The sequence below is a fragment of the Branchiostoma belcheri genome, unplaced genomic scaffold (assembly GCF_001625305.1).
Source record: "Branchiostoma belcheri isolate BF01 breed outbred unplaced genomic scaffold, Haploidv18h27 scaffold6, whole genome shotgun sequence".
Taxonomy (NCBI): Eukaryota; Metazoa; Chordata; class Leptocardii; order Amphioxiformes; family Branchiostomatidae; genus Branchiostoma; species Branchiostoma belcheri.
The window spans coordinates 4154330-4172238 of record NW_017804242.1 but is presented as its reverse complement, the minus strand read 5'-3'; the positions used below and the strand labels follow the sequence as shown (position 1 = coordinate 4172238).

At 41.5% G+C, this 17909-nt stretch overlaps 2 protein-coding genes across 2 annotated transcripts in view; both read right to left on the bottom strand.

The window, feature by feature from the left end:
• Window positions 1–3515: 3515 nt before the first annotated feature.
• Window positions 3516–11085, bottom strand: LOC109482581 (lysosome-associated membrane glycoprotein 1-like). The gene is made up of 8 exons (XM_019785351.1): window positions 10732–11085; window positions 9153–9333; window positions 8266–8669; window positions 7633–7813; window positions 6370–6805; window positions 5845–6011; window positions 5215–5445; window positions 3516–4521 (listed from the first exon to the last, which is right to left on the bottom strand). Exons 1-8 carry the CDS (start codon window positions 10886–10888, stop codon window positions 4302–4304), a joined length of 1977 nt encoding a protein of 658 aa, XP_019640910.1. The 5' UTR covers window positions 10889–11085; the 3' UTR covers window positions 3516–4301.
• A 4065-nt stretch (window positions 11086–15150) lies between these two features.
• Window positions 15151–17909, bottom strand: part of LOC109482582 (GFP-like non-fluorescent chromoprotein) — a 4684-nt gene continuing 1925 nt past the window's right edge. The window contains exons 2-7 of the mRNA XM_019785352.1: window positions 17167–17228; window positions 16682–16774; window positions 16160–16311; window positions 15874–15973; window positions 15509–15639; window positions 15151–15384 (exon numbers count right to left, since the gene is read on the bottom strand). Of these exons, the coding sequence (XP_019640911.1) occupies window positions 15198–15384; window positions 15509–15639; window positions 15874–15973; window positions 16160–16311; window positions 16682–16774; window positions 17167–17169 (666 nt within the window). The 5' untranslated portion in view covers window positions 17170–17228 and the 3' untranslated portion in view covers window positions 15151–15197. The remainder of the gene's footprint in view (window positions 15385–15508; window positions 15640–15873; window positions 15974–16159; window positions 16312–16681; window positions 16775–17166; window positions 17229–17909) is intronic.

The following is a 17909-nucleotide window of genomic DNA, read 5'->3' as shown; positions in this document are numbered from 1 at the left end:
GGCCGACATTTGCTTGGGAGCAAATACAGCATATTTCAGTCCATCTCCTCCCACGCAAAAGTGGACTATTCCAAATTACCCCAGTGTAAAACTGGCAAAGATTCTCAAATAAATGAATTATATACAGTAGTAGTAGTAGGTATGTAATTGAGAACAAAGATGCAAGATCAAGCACATTGAATCTCGAAAGCTTTACTAGTCTTATTACAGGTATGCAAATACTAACAATGATGAGATTTGATACATTTTGAAGGTCTTAGGCACATAAAATTGAATGTGTGGGTCATTCCGCATGACTTACGTGCAATGTGACCTCAGGTAACCCGCAATGGAACGCGTGTTCCATGGCCAACGGCAGATAGAACGTGCCATTCTTTAGATAGAACATGGAACGGGTATAGCACTTTTGGCCCTTTTTTTGCTGAAAATAGCCATTAAAGTCCCCCAAATGAGTCATTTGAAAGTGGTGTATGCCAAATATGTGACTGCTGTTCTGTAGACACATGTTCAAGGTACCCTTATACCGAATTTCAGATCATTTGGTTGTAAAACCAGGGCTCAGGATCCAAAAATCCATTTTTTGGCGAAAAATGCCCAAAAAAACTTCATAAAAATTTTTCAAAGGCATGTATCAAAAAAATGAAAAAACGCCTGGGGGTATTGGCCCACTCTACCTCCATGCCAAATTTCAAGTCATTTGGCCGAATGATGGCGGAGTTGAATCCCTTTGACTGTTTGGCAGGAGGAGAAGGAGGAGAAGGAGGAGAAGGAGAAGAAGAAACACCAGAGAACACAATATATTTCATCCATACCATGGTATGGACTGAAATATAATAAGGGCATAGACAGTTCCTTTGAAATATCTTATTAACGTTGTTCTGTGTACGAATGAAAATCTATAAACATATGGCATCATTCATTTACCCTCGAAAACGATTGAGTCTAGTGTTGGTGATATCTTGGTGACAGTACTGTGACAAAAAAAATACACGATTCTTGTTTTTTTAAAGTTCCACTTACTAGATAAGTGTGTGTTTGTTAGTATTGTTGAGATGATGAAGTTGAGATGTTGTATATGTCGTGCCAATGTCACTGAGTGAGGTGCTATAACTACTGTTATGTTTGACCTTGACTTCGTCACGGTACGAGTAAACTAATCGCACTCGGTAATAATGTGCAAAATCCGAGGCAATAGTTTTTTTTCAGTCTAGTCTTCTTGAATATTCTGGTCATGCAACATCACCTTGAAAAGTGTGTGTTTTCGGTTAACAACGTAAAAATGAAATACATCGGAACCAGGGTTGTCGCCTGAACCCATCCATCCGTTTGCTTGTGGGGTAGGGATAAATATTCACTAAAATATGATATAAATTTGCTTGTGAAAAAAATTTAAGAGGGTTTGAAATTAAGATTTCAAATTGAAAATTCCATGGCCATGCCATCGCGATCGGTCGATCAAAAAACCATTATGGTTGGTTTTGGTCGGGTAACCGGAAACAACATTTTTTCCTAGGCCTTAGAACATTCAACTGTGTGTGCCTTTAGTGAAATTTAATGAAACAGTGTCGTTTGAATCAGTTTTGTGTATAGCGTACACTTCATTATAGAAAACATGACTAATTTTGTTGCAATACAATAAATTCATACTTTTTAAAAAGTGAGTGGAAGTCATTTTGTGCTCCTTGCTGAAAAAATAGCACCTATTATCTCTATATGTAACTACAATCAGCATAGTGATATATCATAAGTATTTTCCATTACCTTTGCTTGCAGTTCTGTCATGTGTTTTATCGATGGCAAAGATATTAGCCGGGACAACACAATTATTCTTTGTTCGTTGGACATCTTGCAGGGGTGGCTTAATCAATGACAACCCAACCAGGCCACCACTATCCACCCCTTAATCTACGCAAAACATGCTCCATGGGGGGAGGGGGGGCAGTGAGGCTAGTTTGTACACCGATTTTTTTTTTTTTATCATTTTATAGAATTTTTCCTGGGGCCAATTCTGGTCAGATTATACCAGTTTTCTGCCGGGTAGACAAGAGGTGTGTTTAGTTTTTCAATTCTAGACATAACTTGTGACCTCAGTGTTGTATGAGTAGTGCTATATTACATTATTTGGGGCCATGTCACACCCCTCTGCCGGGCGATTCCAAGCTGGGGGTTCAAAGGTCAGTGTTTGTTTACCTCTGATCGGCTGTATATCTTCAAAACGCCGGAGTCGAAGCCTGGGTTTTTCCACAAACGGCAAGTAGACATATTTAGCTATCCAGCGGAGAAGAGCTTTTGGAGATTGAAATACACGGTAAGTGTATTTTGAAGCCTTGAATATGCCTGTTTTTGTAAATATTGGTGAAGGCATTTCCTGCCCCCCTCCCCAGGGCTGCCAGTATAGGGCAAGGGTCAGGAATTCGTGCCATTGAGTAACCATTGATAATTGCATCCATCAAAGCAAACTATAAAAAGTCTTATTCTTGGTACCTTTGATGAATGAAGAATAGGAGTCACATCTTTGATGAATGTTAGCATTTTTCAGCTGGGATGTTGTTTTTTTATATTTCAGTCCATACCGCAAGGTATGAATGAAATATATTGTGTTCCCTCGTGTTTCTCCTTCTTCTTCTTCTTCTTCTCCTGCCACTCGCTCTGAGGGATTCAACTCCGCCATCATTCAGCCAAATGACCCAAAATTTGGCATGGAGGTAGAGTGGGCCAATACCCCCAGGCGTTTTTTTCATTTTTTTGAAACATGCCTTTGAAAAATTTTTATGATGGTTTTTTGGGGCATTTTTCGCCAAAAAATGGATTTTTGGATCCTGAGCCCTGGTTTTACAACCAAATGATCTGAAATTCGGTATAAGGGTACCTTGAACATGTGTCTACAGAATAGCAGTCACATATTTGGCATACACCACTTCCAAATGACTCATTTGGGGGACTTAAATGGCAATTTTCAGCAAAAAAAGGGCCAAAAGTGCTGTACCCGTTCCATGTTCTATCTAAAGAATGGCGGTTCCATCCATGGAACACGTGTTCCATTGCGGGTTACCTGAGGTCACATTGCACCTAAGTGGTGCGTAATGACCCACAAATTCAATTTTATGTGCCTAAGACCTTCAAAATGTATCAAATCTCATCATTGTTAGTTTTTGCATACCTGTAATAAGATTAGTAAAGCTTTTGAGATTCAAAGTACTTGTCGTTGCATCTTTGTTCTCATATAGCTACTATTTAATTCATTTATTTGAGAACCTTTGCCAGTTTTGCACTGGGGTAAGTTTGGAATAGTCCACTTTTGCGTGGGAGGGAGATGGACTGAAATATGCTGTATTTGCTCCCAAGCAAATGTCGGCCTTTCTAGTTTTATTTATTTGTTGAAAAAAATGCTTGCTACTGACAAAATGTCATGGAACATATTGCTGTTCGATGTTTTGTCTGTGTAGACAATAAAATGGTATGCAATGACAGGTTAAGCATATCTACAAACAAGACACTAGTATTTGAAATACCGTATAATTTTTTTTATTAGCAAAGCGTCATTTATATCAGTACTACACAGTAGTGGAATTAACTTAAAGCTAGACACTTCTTCAATATTTGCGTTCAGTTCGCAACATGCTAAAAACAAAACTATATTTCCTTTTGACCCTATTGATGTTTCTTTTTATATTATAACGCATATAAATCTAAATTTTACATGGTTTTGTGTACATTAAAACAATGTACGACGAGATTACACATCAATACCAAAGATGAAGGGCTACTGACACCCATTGTAATAACATGTGTTGTAATCCGAATGATGCTGTTGTTTGCCAAATGAAGTCTTTCTGGATATCACGGTAGCGAATTGTAAGCAACGAGCCAAATCACTAAATTACAGATTATCGACTATACGGGTTTCTATTGTATAGCTTTTTTTATGCTGAAAAACACAACAAATTCCGTTTGTTCATACAATTTTCGCTTGTTGCTTTGACTTTGTTTAGATATGGTTGGGCAGAGTTATGCCAAGTTTACAATAGAAATGTTGTTAAAGACCGTATATTATTGCCCCGTTTTTTTCGAGACTTTATGAATGTAATAACACGTATACGCACATGATTATCCATAGATGCCCTATTTTTCTTTAATTGTGTACATTTTAGAGTTTTCATACAATAATCCAAATACATCCGATTAACACGTTTAACGACTTTTTTTCTGGACTAACATGGGATGAATAATCAAGTCTTAATTCTGTACATTTCTGACAGTTTGGAATGTACATATTACCGCCATGCATTTTGGAATTTGATTTAAAATTTCTGGTACTCGGACCTCTTTTTCCGGTAGAAGTAACAGGTGACCCCGAGGGCTATGACGCAGAAGAGTGTGAGGCAGACAGCCAGCGCCACAGTACCGCCGTTTCCTCCTCCCCCGCCCGGCGTGCCGTCCTGGGGACACTGGTCCGTCTCGCCGAACTGTCCGCCCTGACCGATACCGAACGGCTGCGCCTCGAGCTCTGCGATCTTCATCCTTTAACACAAAACAAGAAGAAATTAGAAAGGTAACTAACATTTGCAATGTTTTTATCTTCTCATAGTCTAGCCTAACAAACTACTGCTCAAATTATTCGAACCCAGTCACATTTATGTAATATGGTAACCAACAACTCTTGCTACATAATGTAACCCAACGCAACACAACACAACACAACATGATGGTGTCTGTTACAGCACCGGTTACCATGGTGACAGCCGTCTGGCCCAGGTCATTGACATTCTGTGTTTGGAACGGAAGAAGAAACAGCAAAAACAATATGTTTTCCTTCTTCTGCGAAGGTAAACATAATTGGAGATTTCAGACTTGCGATAAGTATGTAATCCTCGGCCCATGTCGACCTTAAGCTCCCGCTAGCTCCCCGCCAGATTCTGGGACCCCATTTCCAATGTCTGACCTTTTGACTTGTCATTCTGCCTGTCAATCTTTCCCGACTCACGTGCTTTCAACCAACACTGTTTGAACAAACAGATACACAATATCTGGGCTCAGTCACTCAAAACTATACATATGTTATATTCATAGTATTTTTTTTAGCTCAGTAGTTACCAACTTACCACAAAATAAGCTAGCACTTTTGCCAACATGGGAGGGGCTGCATGTGCTTTGGGAGTGGCTTGGGGATTTGAAAGGTTTAGAGAAAGATCTAAGAAGCGCATCTCAACTCACGTTACGTTGGTGTCGACAGGAATGACGACCGGAGTTGTGCAGGTCAGAGCCCTGCCGACCTTCCCGTGGTAGGCGTCCACGGTGAGGTTGGAGGCCCGACCCGCCGTGCCACAGTACCTGCACTCCGGAAAACCGTCCTCGTTCACCGTGTACTCCACCTGGATGTTGTTCAGTTTGAAGCTTGTACTGTCCGTGCCGATGTTTTTGGAGAATTTGATAGTTACCGTGTACCTAAAGGAAAAGCGTACAAACAAGTTAAAACATGCACAATTTGACAAAATAGCAAGATAAAGAATTAGTTATAGGAGGTAACGGTTTGGGACTTCGTGTCAGAATTCAACTTCGAATTCAATATCAACGCTGCAATATCATCCGAGAATGATTCTTCCAACTACCAGCTTCACTTCTTATAACTTTCGCTAGGTAGCGCGCATACTCCATGTGGGATATAAAGTATCACCCATACAGATCACCTCACTATCAAACTAGTTGTGGAGAGTTGTGTGGGCTATTGCATAATGGTATGATACAAACATAAATCTGTAATCTTACGAAAGCGACATAAGGACATGAATCTGTAGATTGAGTTATTGAGTTAATGATTAATAGTTTATTGATGTATTAACTCACAAGTTGTCCCATGAGAGCACGAGACTGGCGCTGTTTCCTGTGACGCCTGCGCAGGTCCCGGTAGCGTTGATGTGTGGAGGGACAGTCAGATCTGTCTGCTCCATCGTGTTGTCTGTCTTGTAGTACTTCACTTTGAACTGGATACTAGCCTTCACTCTCATACACACCTGGAGAAAACAGACAGTGCTGTATAAGTAAACATCCATCCATGGCTTTAAGATTTATCCTATTGATCCTGTTGACAAGCCAAAAAGATCTACTACAGTAGCGTAGGACCCCCCCCTCCAGATCCATAAGGCCCATTTTCGAACTTGACCTTCGTCTTGTCAACAGAAAGCTGCCTACCAAAAATCATAAACATCCACCCTTGGCGTAAAGACTTATGCCGCCTATACTACATCCACAGTCGCCTCTTGATAGCCAGTGACAGTAGGGAGCCGGTAGTAACTACGGAGTATGCCACCCAGGCTACCTCTGTAACACTACCGGCACGACTGTTCTCTGTCTTTTATCTGCCTAACTCACCTTGCCGCTGCTGTTTGTGACCTTCCAGTCGCCGGGGATAGGTAAGGGCTCGTAGGCGGTAGTGGAGGGGCCAGGAGGCCGGGGAGTGGTGGTGAAATCCTCGGCGCAGACTCGGGGCGACCCGAACGTGTTACCCTTCACCTCGAACGGCTGCAGCTGAACCCCGACGAAGTTGAAGGTTGCGACCGTGCCGTCTTGTAGGGTCTGTTCGGCCTGACACTTGTAAGACTGTCCTACCGGGGCGCTGAACTGGTCTTTAAGATCGTTCATCGTGATCGTCTTCTGGGAGTCTGTCTCGTTGGCGTCTGGGAAGTCGTCTTGAGTCAGGTTGTAGTTAAAGACGAGGCCGTTGAGACTGAATATGTTTCTGGCCTTGGTGAAGACCAGAGCGAGCGTGTAGGGAGCATTGCCATCGGCGCCTACAGGCCACCGCATACTGGAGAACACAAATATAATGTAAAATAGGAATTCATTTTTATTTTTAATCTCGAGCACACAAACAAACCGTGCCTTTTTGCAGCTATTATAAAAGTATAAAAAACAAGAAATCGGAGATTTTTTTTAGACTTCCGGAAAGTGTTGGGGTTTGTATGACGTCAAGTCAAGCCTTCCTGAATTCCTCCACGTCCCGACCACTTACTACCACCCGGCGCGTTAAGCAAATATCCACCTACTCTTTCTGCAAACGTCTCCGCCTGTTGCCGGTATGTTTGTACTCTCCAATCAGAGGTTAGGCCTGTGTTTGGACCTTTCATAAACGTTTGTCGGCTTTCCTTTTGCTGTTTATAACATTCCAGAGCCGGGACGTTGGGTCATGGTTGGTGATTGTTTCGTTGGTGCAGTGATCGGGGCGTGGTTGGCAGTCAATTTTGACTCAAATCTAATTCAAATTCGTATCGAAGGATACACTAAATTTAGTCAGACAGCTCCCAACCTACCGCCAACCTTGGTTGGTTGGTTGTTGGTCGGGGGAAGCTTCTGAATGTGTAACAGTAGACTGCTTTTCAGGCGTTCCGGGATCGGTCATTTTAGGGAGGTGCTTATTTTCTGATCAAACGTAGATCGCACGCATAGAAGCTCCAGCCGCCAACCCTAGTATGCCATCCCTGGCAGACTATAGAACATACTAGGGTTGGCGGCCGGAGCTTCTACTGCGTGCTATCTACGTTTGATCAGAAAATAAGCACACACCCCCCCCAAATGTCCGATCCCGTAACTCCTGAAAAGGGGTTTAGTGTAACAGGGTGTTTATGTTTTACTCACAGAATAGAAGCCTCCCCCTGCCCGTTGTCACACTCGCCGCCCACTTCTGCCCGCGGAGACAGCTGGAAGTCCGCCATGTCCTCGTCTCCGTCTCTGGAGTCGTACTGGATCTTGAACTGCAGGCCGAGCGATGCCAGGATACACATGTCCCCTGTGTTAGGGTCCGTCACGTTGAAGTGGCCTGTCAACGTGCATAGATACACATGAGTAAAAGAATGAAGGAAGGAAGTAGCGAACGAACGAATGATGTGAGTTAGGAAGGAAGGAAAGAAGGTAGAATGGATGAATAAATGATGGATGGATGGATGGATGGATGGATGGATGGATGGATGGATGGATGGATGGATGGATGGATGGAAGGAAGGAAGGAAGAAAGAGGGCGTCAAAATGCAGAAAGGAACGATGGCTGACAGGAAGGGTAGAAGGAAGGAAGGAAGGGAGGAACGAACAAAAGAATGAGGAAACGAAGGAAGGGAGGACCGAAAAAGGGAATCCTGCTGTATGTATCAATATTATGCTTCATACATAAGTCAAACCCCTTCCGCAATGACGAAAATCGGACTCAATGATTGTAAAAGCTTTTGGGTAACTGCATATCAAGTCCACCCTTTCAATGGTACGTAACTATCTTACCGACTTGGGGTGGTGGAAGCGGCGGTGGAGGCTTGGTGGTGGGGGCCGGCGTTGTGACCCCGTCCTCCGCGCAGACGTTAGGCTCAGCGAACTCATCTCCCTGCACTTCGAAAGGCTGGAGCTGAACTCCCACAAAGTTGATGGTCGCGACGTTTCCGATCTGTATGGTCTGCTCAGTGCGGCACTTGTAAGACTTGCCGAGCGGCGCGCTGAACGTGTCCTGGATGCCGTGCTCCTCGATAGTCTTGATCATGTTGGTCTCGTTCGCGTTGGGGAAGTCGCCTTCTGTGAGGTTGTAGTTGAGGACTATGTCGTTCAGATGGAATTCCTGGGCGACGGTGTCTTTCTTGAATGACAGGGTGAACTGGTAGTTGGGCCCTTCGTCGCTCAGTGGCCACTGGAGACTGTGAAAGAGAGTAATTCAACTGAGTATGAGACTCAGTATAAAGTCAAACGTGGACGGCGTGTGGAAATAAAAACATAAGAACATAAATCATGGTACAAACACTTAAAAATTTGTACATCTTCTTTGGGGGGCACTAACTTACTAGTCGCCCACACAAAGAGAGAAGAATGAATTAGATAGGGAATAAAATTAAATAAAGACGTTAAATAACGTAAAATATCTGTTAAATAACGTCCTTGATTTAAAAAAATGACACATTTAATAGTATTTTTATTACTACTTTCGAGATTTAAAAAAAAGGTGAGAATACATAAAGTGTATGATGTTTGTGGAATTTACATGGCTAGGATATACTACAGCAAGGTCAAAGCCTGTCTAACCCAATCTCCACACACTCACTTCGGAACACAAACATAAAAACCTAGCTTGAATTAGTGCCACCCAAAACAATACTTCCGTCCCGGAAGTGAGGACAACTTACAGAATGTTTGCCAGTCCCTGACCGTCCATACAGGAGCCACTGTCGTCTGCGTACGGGGAGAGTTGGAAGTCGGCCATGAGATCGTCGCCATCTTTAGAGGTGTACTGGATCTTGAACTGCACGCCCATGTGTACCAGGATACATCTGACGCCGGTAGAGGAGTCGCTAACGTTGAAACGTCCTACAGAAATTTGATTAATGAAAGAATGCATTGATTGGTGGATGTATCCATTGAATTCAGATAAGTGGGGTCGTGTGGCGTAGCGGCAGAGTGCTCGACTCAGAATCAAGAGGTCCCGGGTTCGAGTCCTGACATGCCGCCGATCTTGTGCCATTGGGAAAAGCACTTTACACGACTTTCCTCACTTCGCTCAGGTGAAAATGAGTATTGCATTGTCCCCTGTGTTGGTGGCGGCATTAATATGAGTTGAAAAAACATGAGTGTGCTGTCACCACGTCTTGTGATTAGATGTTGGAATCCAAAAATAAAAAGATAAAAATAAAAGAATTTATATAAAGCAAAACATTGACTGAATTTCAAATGTACACATGCACTTATATAAATGTTTTAGACGGCATATGCCATTGTTTACTTTGAGCGCACATTTACACTGTATGTTAAAATATGATTTTCAGGTTTTTATGAGTTTTACAATATTAGTCTCATTGCATAAAATTTCATCATTAGCTAGAACTATTAGTTTATCACTTTCTGAATTCTCCCATGTACCGCCCACTTAGCCCCCCCCCCCCCCCAGCGCGTGCTGGGTCACCTTTAGGCTTAACTTCCCTGTCAATCAACTAACCAAATATACACAAACCCACCCTGCATCTGTCTTTACTGGACAATCATACACACAGACTAACCCATCCAAAACAATACCTCCGTAACAGGAGGTAACTATAGTAGCGTACATAAACACGTACACCTGTAGGGGTAGCTGATACGGTTTGTACTTTGACCAGTCTCGTGATATTGGGTCAATAACCCAGCGGTATGTTGATACGTCATTTTATATACATTTATAGGGGTGGGAGGGGGGTGTCATGTTGATGACAATGACAATGGCATATTCATACCCCATTGGGGCTTAATGCAGCAATGTAGCTACAAATAAGTAATAGGGAAACGATGCTATACTTATGATTTACATGCTTCGTATCTCTTCTTATCTCTTTTTGAGATATTTGTAGACGAATTTACGAGTTTTCTTATTGCATCGTAGTTATAATATTATAGAGAGCTGAAATTATATTATATTAATTATCATTATTATATCATATCATATTAACACGTCTATATTCCCTACTTCAAGCAAATAAGTAATACAGACACTTTCATATTTCTAATGCATTTAGTCAAACCTTTGATCATGGTCTTAGATGATTCCACCTAAAAAAGTGACAAGATAGAAGCCGAATTCATGATCACTTACTAGACTATAGTACTCCTGCTAACTTGGCGATGCATACATGATGTCCATGATGTCATGTATCTGTAAACTATATATACTTTGTTATCTGTACATAACGAAGTGGCTATTTACGTACAAAAGTATGTGCCATCTAGGTGTCTTACCGATAGCAGGAGGTGGTAGGGGTGGTGGGGGTATCGTAGTTGCGTCTGCGCGTTCTGAAGACCTGGGCATCACACCTGCTCTACCCGTCCCAAGTACAAAGTACAGAAACAACATCGGCAAAAACAACGCCATAAGTCCTCTGGAATTCGCCATCATTCGTGCTTGTTACCTTCGCTTGGGTTATCCAGAGGGTGTTAGGAGACTTTAGGAGGGAGATAAAGATGTAGAAAGAAAGTTACGAGGAGGAAGAAAGGTGAGAGAGTCACCGGTCGAGTTGAGTTGTGACCAGCGCGTGACCAAAGAAGTGTGGCCTGTGACGAGGCAGGAGTAGCAAGCAATCACCACTCACGTGTCTCAACATGGATAGTTTTGTTGAAACAGGACAGTTTGCACTGTGGCTGGCTGTGAGGGCCCTGTACGGACCAAAGGTCCATGTTCTGTTTGTCAATCACCTGTGTGCTGTAGGTTTGGACGATAAATTGCGTCAGGTTTCGGCGGGAAATTTGTACTACTCGAGATTTTAGTCTTTGTTGATAAAGCTACCTTCTCTTGAGGCCTAAGGAAAATGTTGTGTTTTCGTATTCCCGACCAGCTCTTTTTTGATCGACTGCTGGTAAGGCTAAATAATTTTCAATCTGGCATCTGAATTTCAAACCCTCTAGGCCTGAAACATCATTTAACGCATTTTCAGAAACAGGTTTTTCTACAGTAAATCGGGTGAAATATTTTTCTACAAACAAATAGTTCTGATGCATTGTTTTGTTGGATCATTTTGGCCAAAATCTATAAAAAAAACTAAAAGAAAATCCATACCTACCGACCCCTAGTTTTTTTTCAGGATAGCAACCGGAAACACAATATTGATTATTCTAGGCCTTAGTGTGATGTTTGCGTCTGTTTTGGCGGGAAATTTGCACCAAGTCTTTACGTCTACATTTTTTCTTTTACTCGTGACGTCATTTCCGGAAAGTCAGCGCAGTGGATCATACATCTGATAAAGCACGACGAGATCGAGTGAAAATTCATGGTGAGTTTCTTTTCTTATATTGGACTCCTAAGCTTAAACTCTCAGCTATGGATTCTACCAATACAAATGAGCATTAATTCGAACATTAGACGATATTGTGGACAGGATTCCTTAGACACAGTAAGGAATTTTGAGAAGACAAGCCATACGATCGCGAGGTATTTGTATCTGTATCGGTATAGCCGGTATAACCACCATTCGGCGTAACAAACCGGCATGTTCCACTCAATCTTTGTGCATTTAATTGCAGAAGATGTTTAAGCTTTCTAGTGATGATGCCCCAACTGTGCTTGGTGGCAACGAGTTCCACTCTACGATCATAGTTCTTGGGAAATAGGAGTTTTTGAACAACTCAATTCTTAGTTGATAACTCTGATATTTGAAGGCATTACTGTTTCTTGTTCTTTTCTGAGCTGGTATCAGATACTTATTGGTGGGTACGTCCACCAGTTTGTTAGTTATTTTGTACATCATGCATAGTTTGGACATTTTTCGTCTGTATTCCAGCGCCCCCCCCCCCACACACACTGTATGTTTCGCAACCACCTGTAGTTCAATCTGCACTATAAGCATCATAACATCACGCCTGTCAGTCTCCGATTGTCTAGTTGCGTGAAGGATTATCCTTCGACGTACTGAAGGACAACTTTTGAACATTAGGCTTGGACAAACAGTTCAAAAACTTTATTCCCTAAACAAAACAATCAGAAGGAACGTTTGGAATCCACTGTAGCCGACAAACTTCCGGATCCGGTGTAAATTTCCGCGGACGTGAGAGTTGAAAGGTCAACCTTACGGGAACATCTTATTACTAGGACGTCAACAAAACAAGTTTGTTGCTGACTCTACAAAATCAAAACGACAAAGAATAACACTTTATGAGCTACGGATTGCATATACGCAAATAGGTAAAGAATTGTTCGGACAGAATTCTTATCTTGGGGATCCGGAACGCATTTTTTGCCAAGGGTTTAAACTACGCGACCTCGGAACCTGACATACTGGTTTGTTTGTCTGCTTGTTTGTTTGTTTGGTTTTTTATTCGGATCCCCATACTGTTTTGGCAGTATTCTTCCCGGGGATTATGTTGTGTAGTGTTTTGACACTACCCAACATAACCAAATGAAATATAAATAACAAAAACTTGGACAAATGGTAACGTTATATGGAATTTACAAAACGATAGGGTAAATTCAAAATTAATAGGACAGGACAGAGGTCAACAAAGAAAAACACACAAAAATTGAAACAGTGGTTGAAATCTGTGAAACCGAAGTTGCTTGTCGGACACTACCTGACAGGGATGCTAACACATTACGATCAAAGGTTAACTAAGTCCTCAATAGTGGATGAAAAATAGAATAGAACCATTCGAAGGAGGAAAGTGTAGCACTTATAAGTCACTTAAACGGGACAAAACATCGTGTGCTTTAGCTTACGTTTGGTCAACGTAACTTAAAAAAACCTTAATGGAATGTGATGATATTTAGTATGTAGGTTAGTCTTAGGAAGGCAGAGGTCAAGGTCAAATTTGGGCCTCTTGGAGGCTGACCTTGGTACTGCTGCAGAACATCCGGATTTGTATCTTTTGTCCTGGACATGCTATGGTCTTTGTTTTTTTTTGAGGCTGATAGCTTTTTATGTCAGGAACAAGTGGTGTGGGTTTGTCTCCATAGCGGGTTGTTGTGAAACTTCAGTTTTTTTCGATGAAATCGTCCAAAGCGGATAAATCAAGAAAGGAACATCGAATTTTCACGATTTTCATCATGTAGGTAGCTTTGACAAAGATGTACGCAATCATATGTAGATTATGTGAGTGCGACTTAACTTGCACAATTCATGAGGAAATTAACATATTCTATTGTTGTACATATTAGGACTTTGATACATGCATATAAGAATCAGAATCATAGGTACACCCCTGCGAGTGGCGGTGGTAGAGACCAACTGTAGCTCCCCTGGGCATTTCAAACAGTGATATATCACGGAATGACAGAAATGTCTAACCTTACGGCTCACCGAAGATGGATTTCATCAAGAGCCAATTATATATATAATCGGTTATTCGGGTCAAGGACCTATTTGTGATCTGACCAGAAACATTTAGTCTTTGTGAGTAGCAATGGTACAGACAACTGTACCCTATAAATCACGGAATGAAAGATACGTATGACCTTAGGGTGCACAGAAGATGGATATCTTATCACTGGCTAATTCTATATCATTAGCTAAATCAGGTCAATGGTCTGTGTAGATCAATCGACTATATGTAGAAAAAATTATGATATTCAACTTTTTTTTAAATTTTCTCACTATTTCTAATTAACTCGTACCTTTATTTATGGACATGGACGGTTTAATTTTCTCCGTGTATTGTTTTTCCTTTTTATTTATGATTGAAAACAGTTACTGTATGTGTACGCTATTATCGATTGTACAAAATGAAATAAAAAACAACATGAGTTATGGTACCCAAAACCTTTATTCAAAATACAAAAGAAGTAACATAATCCCAAGAATGCCAAAAAAGGCCCATTTTTTAATGATAAATGAAAAGCTTCTTGTCTTGTGTAAATGTAGTGTTATTTTTACCATTTCACGGTTCTCAATACATGTGTTAATTACATTTTGTGCACAGTGGGTATTTATTCTCCTTTTACTATAACGTGACAAGTGTTAGGAGCGAAAGTAGACTAACTCACAAGAACCATTCCAAGATGTAGCGACAGTGCTCAGGGTTCCATATCAATGTGACAATCAGATAGGATCTTAGAATACTTTAGCACTATGACAATCAGTTCAATTGGAGCTCAGGATTCTCTGTGACTTAATTACACACATTGTGTTCCTTGTTATTGTCTTATTGTTGTTGACTAGAGTTGTCGGTCCAGACTTCTCGAAAGAACATACAAATTTCCAAATGGTACCCGTATTTGGATTAAAAAAGATTAAGCTATCTATGTTGGTTCACGATATACTAGTACTTAACCTACATGATCACTAAAGTAACCTGCCATTTGGGTCCTAAAAGAGAACTACTGATAGAATTTTGCTGAACCAGGCTGTGTTGTACAGCCCTCACCGTAGTACTAAAACCAACAACGTAATAAAAATGATGCGAAGTATCCAGTGAGACATTTGTCTGTCAAAAACACCCCTTTGAAGTACAAATAATGCCTATGAAAAACAGTATCTATTTATGAAAAGCAATATCAGGATCTTCACTCTCAAATGAGGTGTTATTAGCGAAGAAAGTGTGAGAAAAAACTTTGTTAGAAATGAAATATCTGTAGCCGAATGGAAAATGTAAGTGGTCGATATTGAAAGTTCTGCCATGACAATGTTTCTTCTTCTACCTGAGAGTTACCAAAATGTCTTGTCTGATGTTTGGGGGTGCTGTCAAGCAAATGTTACACACTGGACACTTACAAATTACAATTACATCAAATCGGCGAAGGCCTTCTGTTCCTCCTTGAAGGCGAATTCGGTGTCATCTGCATTACCCTGGATCGCCGTCTTACGAAACACGAACATCGGCTCCTGCTGCAGGAAATTGGCGGCCATCGGCTTGGCGAAGGTGTAGTTGGTCCTCGCCGAGGCCTGGTAGCGTTTCCCACTGGTAGTGCTGTATGGTGGGGGTCGGGGGACAGAACATGTTAGTGGACCATTTTTAGCAAGAGAAACTTCCTCAGATACAAGTTTAAACATTGATTACATCAACAAATACATTGTACAAAAAGTATACGTACGTGAGTGTCCAGTCAAAGGTGGCCTTGATGGTCTTGTTGTCAGGGTGCACATTCTTGGCCACGCACCAGTCCACAGCCGTGAGCGACTTGGTCATCACTGGGCCATCAGCAGGGAATCCAGTCCCGATCACCTGAGGAAAAATATTGTCAACACAATTAATACCTAATTATCTTAATGCATTAGTGAGTTCATCAGAGGAACTATACTTCGCAATTGCAATCATTCACTTCACCTTGTCCATTTCTTATATTGAGGGTTGGGGACCGTGGGACCTTCTAGTACAGGCTCATTGCAATCATAGGCCTGAAGTGCCCTGAACAATTTTGTTGTTTTCTTCGAACGGTGTTTGTTGCTTGGACTTTACCTGCATATCTCCTTTGATATGGCTTCCCTCGTAGGTGTAGCGGTAGTGGCCAGTTACATTGGCACCGTCTTCAAACTGCATTATGCGGGTGACTTGGTACCTAAAACAAACAAACAAACACATGAGAGAAATGTTGATAATATTACCTTTTCACTAGGGCAACAAATCTCAACAATTTTCTTAGATACAAAGTTTTTTTCTTACGACGTTGTGTGTTTTCTGTGCTTTTAAATCATACATTATGTTATGTTAAAGAGGAGTTTTTAAAAATGGCTCTAACTCTTACCCCGAACCGTCCTGCATGGCGGCCTGGAAAGGCGACATCCCGTCAGGATAAGGCAGGTACTGGTGGTAACCGTACCCGACGTGAGGGATGAGGATTTGGGCAGAGAACGGAAGGGGACCCTTGGTGGACTTCATGTGTAGCTCCTCAGAACCCTGCAGATGGTGGAATCCAGTGTTTTTCATGGCGTTGAACAATGCAAAGTCAAATGACCACTTCTAGGCATTTAGTTAGCTGATACGGCAAATGTATGACTATGCCAAACATAGCGGTGGGTGTTTATTTTGATATACACAGGCTAGCCCCACTGAAAGGGCTGCTAAAGGACGAGGGCAGCCGATATTGACTGCAAACTCACGTTGATAGATTATCATTATCAACATCTAGTGTCTGTAGGATTTTTAAAACTCGACTGTGTGTCCGTCCTCGACACTTTATCCTTGCAAACTAACAGTGTACAGAGAACAGAACTAAGTGTTTGACATGATGTAAGCCAGAAAAATCGAATAAACATGACATACTTACATCTTTTGGGTTGCCGGTGCCACGGCCCACCATGTCAAACTCAACACCATTGAAGGAGCCATAAATGTGAATCTCGTGGGTAGCTGGGAGAGGCTGCAATCAAAATGTTGAATATTAATAAACTTTTAAGGTACTTGGGGACATTCTATACAACAAAAACCCGTCAACAAAAACCTTATTCCGGCCCAAGGTAGCCTTGAGTGATGGTGTCCACAGAAATGTTCGGACACATCACAGAAATTCGTGTAGAATTCCGGAATTTCCGGGGGGGGGGCAAACGTATAATATACACAGTTACTGAGTTAGGCTAGGCCCTGAGGTGTCACCAAAAAATAGATAGGAAAATTCTAGTAAATTGTCTACCTGTTTTTTTCTCTCCACAATGCAAATGTGAGGCAAAAGCAACCTCCAACTTTCATTAGATAACATTATCACTGTTGCAAGTGAGTAAACAAAAGTTGAGATAATAAGTGCAGAAAATTTACCATGATTGCTTCGATGTGTGGGGTGTCTCAGATAACCACAGGAGAAATGAAACGTTTGGAGCCTGAAAACAAAAATAAAAAAAATCATTTCCCTTTATTTGTATAATGACTTATTCTTATGTCTTTTTATTATCTATATACTGGGACAAACATGGACAAAGAAATACATGTGTATCACTGCCAGAAAGCTTGAAAAAATAAGTTTCAGGTCAGGACATTTTTGTTCAAGGATAGTCAACAAAATACGTGTTCGAATTAAAGTCATTTAGACATAGATCATATGTTGTATCATATGTTGCTGTAACAGCCCTCAATGTTTGTCAACGGAAGTTTTTGGTCCAAAGTAACTAGACAATCTAGTCAAGGACATTCATTATATAGAGATATCCTTGGTCTAGTTATAGACAAAGCCATATTATTTCACGCCATTTCTCGTGCATGAACTATGAAAACTGTCAATCGCAAACAAGGATGCGAATAATCAACTTATGTCTTTTCGGTGTGATCTTGGCATACTTCAGAAGTTGAAACAGGTCTATTAAGTATTATAGCCCGTTGTCCAGTACCGCGATTTGGGTGGACTCTCTTCGGGCCTGCAGTACTTCACTGCCCGCCTGAACGTATAAGGCTCTCCGGGAAGAGTTTTGCACGGCGGGAGTTGAGTCAACTCCCCCGTGCAAAACTACCCGTAGCCTGATGACCATTCTCAACGGGCCGGCTTGGAATGTTCCGGTCGGTCTGCG